The 6,823-nt window shown below is 44.0% G+C and overlaps 1 protein-coding gene across 1 annotated transcript; it reads left to right on the top strand.

Annotated features, from left to right (window-relative positions):
- The first annotated feature begins 845 nt into the window (after positions 1–845).
- Positions 846–5,421, top strand: FAM64A (family with sequence similarity 64, member A). Its single transcript, XM_010142683.1, has 4 exons — positions 846–1,136; positions 1,924–2,258; positions 3,055–3,150; positions 5,295–5,421. The coding sequence occupies exons 1-4, from the start codon at positions 846–848 to the stop codon at positions 5,419–5,421; spliced, it is 849 nt and encodes a 282-aa protein (XP_010140985.1).
- Positions 5,422–6,823: the final 1,402 nt, after the last annotated feature.

Genomic DNA, 6,823 nt, shown 5'->3' with positions numbered 1-6,823 from the left:
CACGAATAAGGGCACTTGTGAGACACGGAGACAATGGGAGATGAGAGGTAGGAAGGAACACCAGCCGGCTTTCCGGTGCGTGCTGTAAGGACGGAAGAGACCTCCCCACTTTTGAATTAACAGTAATCTGCAGCGAAGTGTTAATCAAGTTAATTCACTCAATTCAGACCGCTAAAGTACATTTACATTTCAATTGCTTTTTAAAAGTGATTTGCGAGTGGTACCCTAGCTTGTTAGCTAGGATAAATAAATATAAATAGCTATAGCTATTTATAGCTATAAATATATTTATGCACATTTGAATTGTCAAATATCATATAGCTAACAGGTATTTGAGCCCCTTACCAATCTCTTCTCCCAGAACAATCCTGTTTCAGGACTTAGGTATCCACAACCATAACTGTGAGTTAAGTGTGAGCTCTCAGCTGGCAACCCAGGCAGGAGAGCACAGCAGTGGTGCCTGGCAGTGGAAGGCTGCTGTGATTAACAAAGGCAAAAATTGGGATATGAGACCTTAGTCTGAGACACCAGCAAGAAACTTGCAGTTACAGAGCGTTCGGCCTCACAAGCTCGAGTCTCGCAGCTCACCAGATCTGATGGCCAGTGCTGGAAATGCAGCGTAAGGCTTCTTCGTGGACATGTGCAGATGAAATAGCTGTAGAAAAAGTAATGTTAGTCTCCTTCAAGCCCCCAAATGAAAGTGCTCAGCTCTGACTTTGTTGTTTCAGGTGAATGTAACCGAATACGTTGTGTAACATTTTCCATTTCTCTCCTGTCACAGTGCGCTGTACCTTGCCCTCGTTTGGAGTGCTTTAGAAATAAGGTTGGCCAAGAACTGGAACAAGATGGTATCTGTGCTCCAAAATGTCAAGGCAACGATGGCCTGGAGGAAACACCAGCTCCTGGCCGACTTCGATGAGAATGAGAGCCCTGTGCCCGACAAATTCAGGAGAAGGGCGTCTCTGAGTTCTCTCAACACTGTCTGCATGTCTCTCAGGAAGCGAGTACCGTTAAAGCAAGTAGAATTGAATTTTCATGAGACCCCAACTTGGGAAAGTCTGGAAGCAAGACAGAAGAGCCAAACTCTTCAGAGTATTAAGAGAACAGCAAGGAATGCTCTCGGAACAGTGTCCCAGGTACTTTGCCTTTACCGTGGAGCCGGGGTAGAGTTTAGTTTTTGCTTCAACTTCAGTACCAAGATTTCTGGGCTCTGCACAGAAAGCTGAATTGCAGAGAGTCTACCCCTTGCACACCAGAATGGTTGTCTCATAGCTACTAACTAGTAAAATCTTTTAATATCTTTGCTAAAGCACAGACAGGCAAATTACAGATCTGGCAGAACAGGGTGGAGGGTGAAAAGCACAAATAGGAGATATAGTTCCATCAAAACTTTTATTACCAAATAAATGCTCTTCCCCTCCTGTACTTCATCATGTCTGGCAGAGCAGCCTTCACGAGGAGGAAGGTGGGTACAGACTACCGTGGTTTCTGATAAATGTGTAGTGCTTTGGATTTTTTTCATTCCTCATTTTCCTGTACCCATACTATTTATTAGCATGTTCTTCCTGCTAATATCAATCAAAATTTGGACTGACATGGGAGCAGGGTAGTGAACTTCCCTTTGGTGGAGACCTCTGACTTTACCTGCATCAATTACACGTTAGGGAGTCTGGTTCTCCCCTGCACAAGAGCAGCAGGAGCTCTGTTCCAGTGCCTGCTCAAGTCCTTGAGAAGTCTCGAGGACTGGGGGAGCAAATGGCTCCTCCAACACAAATAGCTGTTGCGGGTTGAGAAGCATTCATGCTAGATTAACGCTGATACGAAAATGAAAGCAGGGATGCAGCTCGTTTTCCTTGTCTTTCTGGTTCCAAAGTCTAGGCTAACTGAGTTCATTTAGCATAATATGCCTCATGCTTCTTTCAGAAAATACGGAGATCTTGCCAAAGCCCAGTACGCTCCACAATGACCTTTCCAGCTGAATCCACCAGCAGAAGCCGTGCAACCAGTTCTACCAAGAAAAGTAGCACTACACCTCGAACCCCTTGCCGTAAGAAGAGTGTTACTTCAGCAGCCAGTTCCAAAGGCACTCCAAGATCCAGCAAAAGAGCCTTGGGTGGGCCAGCAAGAGTGTCAGAACATAGAGAATGGAAGGGTTTCTCATCCTGGCTTGGTAAAGAAGCTGTTTCTCTCCGGAGATCAAGAAGAGCAGCAGCACTGAAGAGCCCTTATTCATCGCCTGCTCCTGCCAGCAGAAAGATGTAAGCCATATTGTTTTCTAAATCTTTTTTTTAGTTTTTTTTATTACTGTGATTAGGGTGCTTTATCTTGTAAGGTGAGAGGCAAGATGTGAATGCTGCTATCCTTATTCCCCTGAAGCGTGTGCTGTTCAAAGAGGTAAGTAGCTACAATCCCTGTCCAGGCAGGGACTAAGCACAGCATAAAGCCAAAGCATGAAACTTTGTTCTGTGCTGTGACAAGAACTTTCAAAGAAATCACTCTCCCACTGGGTAGGTTTACACTGTCTTCCTCGGCACCAGTCCCCATCAGACTCTAGAGACATACCTGAGCTCTGCTGATGCCCTTCTGGTAAAAAACGATGCTCTCAATGCATCGTCCCACTCCTTCTTAGCTCTAGTGTTTCCAAAGTTGCTACTTATGCAGCAAAGATACTGCAATAGCTCTGCTTATGCTGAGCTCTTTATAGAGAGGTTCTTGCCTGAGAGGTTTATCACAAAGGAGATAAAGGGCTGTGAGCTAGGGAAACGCTTCATAATGCACACATGGGGTTTTGGTCAAAGTCAAATGAGAAATGTCAAAGCTGAATCCAAGTCTCATGAATCTGAGCCCGGTGTTTGAATTGGAAGATGGCTGTCTTGGGATGAACGGAGGTGTGAAGCGGTTGGTCAGGGGAATTAAGACCACGATTGCTACAGCCCTAAACTTGTCTGGGTAGAGTCTGAAGGTAACTAGAATTGTTACTGCAGGGATAGGGGTTTGGGTAGCATCACCTAGTCTGTCACGTTTGATCTTTAGTGACAACCATTCTTTTTGCAGAGAGTTTGATGGCGAGCTGGAGCTGGTCTCCTCAGGGATTTGCCAGTTGAAGCGTATCTCCCAGGCACTGGATGATGCCATTGTGCAAGAAGAGAGGTAAATACTGCTGTAACTGTCCCTCAGCTTTTAGCAACAGGTTACCTCCCACTCGGACACTGCCAATTGCAGACTAACTCAGCATGAGGTAGTGTTGCAGAACCTTCTCAGCTGTAATGCAGCAGAGCTTTTCTTTCTTAGAAAGCTCTGCTTAACCTCTGTAGATTAAATCTGCAGTTGGACTTGCAGCCTGTCAAACGCTTGCCTTGTTCTCAGGTTTCTTGCTGTGGAAGTCGTATTTTTCCAGTACGAGCCCACCTTTGACCTTGTGTGTGAACGGTACCTCCCTGCCTCTGTCCAAAAGATGTGCCAGTCCAGGCTGGGTGAGCAGGGAGGAATCCTGTTGCACTGGTGCCTGCACTAGTATATGAAAGCCTTTTAATTAAGTAGCATTATGTTAACAAATACTCCATGGTACCCGTAACTCAAAAAATCAGAGATGCAGAAGCCTCAACACCACACCCTGGTTAAGCCCTGAGGTGGTAGGGTGCTGTTTGTAAAGGTCAGGCCATTCTGAATTAGACGTATTAAGACAATAAAAACTAAGTTCCAGAAGCCTTGTCACACAGCAGTTCCCTAAACCTCTTCCTCTCTCAGAACATTTGATGATTTTATATCAAGCATTCATTAATTAAATGTCAAGCACCTAAAATCTTCTAGAGAGGCTCAGCATTAAGTACTTTTATCTACCAAGAGGTAAGGGCTTAAAATACTACCCAATTCCAAAACTTCAACCTTTACCGATGGGACCATTTCTTGATAATTGTAGGTTAAATCATGTATTAAGTTAATGATCATATCCATTGAAAGTTCATTAAGTCTCACTCCTAATATTCTCCCATCTGTTAGTGATATGACAGTTTCTCTCATTCGTAACTGAAGATAGTATCAACCAGGTAAAGTAGTTGTTCACTTACCTTGTCTGTCCCTGCATGCATCCGTGGGGAGAAAACTTGCTGTTTGGAGAGAGAAAGGCTTTACATCTCCGGCTTCCAAGTACTGCTGCGTGGAACCACAGGGTTCCTCCCTCGCCTTCCCTGCGGCTGTCTCTGCTACAGCAGATCACTGTGCAGTTATAACCTCACCTGTGCACTCTGGATTAGCAAAACCTTGTGGGTTTGCAAGGAACCCTAAGCTGGGCTTTTATGCAAACAGCAGCTTTTCTCACCCCAGACCAGAAAACTACTGGTACTAATGTCTTTGTCACTGGACCTCAATTCTCACTGATTACTAATGAAGATCACAAAGCATGACAGAACAAGTTGTCACCCCGTGCTAATTTTACAGCCTTTCTTTTCCACCCCGGCACTGTCTCGCAGTTAAGATGCTGCTATCACAGTAACAGCAGCTGTATTGCTGGCATTTTGAAACACAGCAGTTGTACAAAATGGATGGGGACAGGAATTCTTTGCTGGAAGTTTCACTTGCAGCGTCAATTCATTGAACCATTTCCAGGTAATGCCTCTATTACCTTCACTGAGAGCTGCATTGTGACATTAATGTCATCACACTTTATGTTGGGAGTGTTCCTTTTGTTAAAGTTACACCTGGAATACTATGTCCTATCTGAGCAACAAAGACAGAGGTAAGCCGTGGGCTGCTGTAACTCCTCAGAGGACACTTTCAAACACCTGACTGAAGCTTTAAACAGCGATGCGTACTGCTTCCACCACGCGTCGCTGCACACACTGGGCTCTGTCATGAGCTGGGTTGTAGGTTACCTCCTGGAATAACTCTGAAATTACACTTTCTGGAGGTGCCCTTACAGTCCTGTATATGACCTTCTGTTCTGGTAGCCAGCTGCTGTGAGTTTTAGTGTTACAGCTCCCTCTTCATCTTTTCCATGATGAAACAAATCTTGATCTCAAACTGTTCATAGTTTGTTCTAATGCTTTTCATTTTAATGAATTAGATCAGACCACAAGTAACGCTCCTCTTACTAGTTAAAGCAACACGGTACTTAATTTCTGTTCTGCCACTTACGCTCACTGAAGGTAACAAAGTATTTTCTTGCTAGTGTGGAAGCATACAGGTCCCACACCTCTTCCTTGCTCCCATCCAACGGTCTTCCAGCAATCTGAGTGACAAAAGTTAATTAACCTCACTGACTCCATGGTGCTAATGGCAGTCTTGTTCTTCAGCAGGCAACACACCGTATCAGGCTACTACTGTCTAATGGCACAAACCTTACAGTCTGCACGTCGATCTCGGAAGCTTCCTCAAGCTATCAGAAGGCAAGCAAAGAAACTCCATCGAGCACTTGGTACCTAGGCAGAGACAGCTGTAACTATTGTTAGTTTATGAGCATATATAAAGGAGAGCGCTGTGAGGCCCCTGAAAGGTGCTCTCTATATACTGAGCATGCCGTTACATTTCATATTGACAAAGCAGCTCAGGACTTCCCTTCCCTTGGAAAGGGAGATCAAGTGAACAGGAGACTCAAGATTGTACCACAGCGTATCATCTCCTGCTGAGATGAGGGACCATCTTCAGCGTGAGTTTGGTAAGGCAGTGAGTACTTTGTGGCCCTTGCTCTAGCCATTCCTACTGGTTTCAGACTGATGAAGGGTCATGGTAGGTAAGAGCAGTGTTTAGACTGGTATCCAATCGCCACAAGCTGTAGTACGAGTACTTTGTGTACTCAAAGTGCTGCTCCATTATTTGGAAAGCCCAACGATTTTTTCCTCTTTACAAACAAACCAGGAGCTAAGCATCATGTTTAACTGGAAGTTCCTGAACCAGCAGGGGCTTGTTTGAGTTCTGACCACAACTGCCATTCCAAGGTTTCTGTGGCGTCACTCATGCCACACGAGGACTCCTGTTCACGGCCTTAAGGGTTGCTATTAGATGAGGCTAACTAATCCTGTCTTAAGTACTTAGGTTCCAGACAACTCAGAGCAACTCTATGGCATTTCTTGCTGCTGCTTTAAGTAGTGTCTTGGTAGTAGAGTTAAATATTGGTTTTGTACTACAACATCTGTCTTTTACTTATATGCAGTAGCTTGAAGTTATTTTTTTGCATGTACTGGAACTCCTATAAAGCTTTCACAAAGATGGTGTCTCATTACTGAAATATTTTTTTGACTTTTGAAAAGGAAGGAGGGTTGGAGTTTTGTGAAAAGTCAACCTCCCGTTTAAGTATTATTTCAGATGGTCAGAGGGATCACACAGCCGCTCTCTCCTCTGTTTCCACTGGCCACTAGGACATGTGCAATGCTATCTAACACTTCCCCCATCACCAGGAAGAAAAAAAGTGACACTGTTTGCTTAAAGGCAAAGAAGGTTTTATTTTAGTGACTGATCTGTTATAAGATTTTTAAAAACCAGCTCACATCAAAATCTATACCAGTTGTAGAAATCTTACTCCTTATTTAATATTAAGAAATTCATTATTGTACATTTTTGAATCTTTACAAGGCAGCCATAAGAAATATAAACATTTGTCACCAGATAGAACCTTCTCACTAACAAACAATATTTAAAAGTATGCACTTAAACTATAGACTGAAAGAACATGTACAATTTCAAGTTTCCTTGGATGAATTCAGCTGTAAGTGGATGGCCCCCTTCCCTCCCTCACAAATACAAAAATAAGTTATGCGGAAGGCGTGGGGTTCTGTGAGAGGACTGCCATTGTGGGCCCTGCACCAGTCCTCCCGGAATGACCTTAGCT

This window comes from Buceros rhinoceros, unplaced genomic scaffold (genome assembly GCF_000710305.1).
Source record: "Buceros rhinoceros silvestris isolate BGI_N320 unplaced genomic scaffold, ASM71030v1 scaffold4999, whole genome shotgun sequence".
Taxonomy (NCBI): Eukaryota; Metazoa; Chordata; class Aves; order Bucerotiformes; family Bucerotidae; genus Buceros; species Buceros rhinoceros.
This window is presented reverse-complemented; position numbering and strand designations above follow the sequence as displayed.

Coding starts and splice junctions, on each gene's coding strand:
- FAM64A (XM_010142683.1), top strand. CDS start 846: ATGGTATCTGTGCTCCAAAATGTCAAGGCAACGATGGCCTGGAGGAAA. Junction 1,137..1,923: donor CTCTCGGAACAGTGTCCCAG/GTACTTTGCCTT, acceptor TGCTTCTTTCAG/AAAATACGGAGATCTTGCCA. Junction 3,151..5,294: donor GCCATTGTGCAAGAAGAGAG/GTAAATACTGCT, acceptor GTTCTTCAGCAG/GCAACACACCGTATCAGGCT.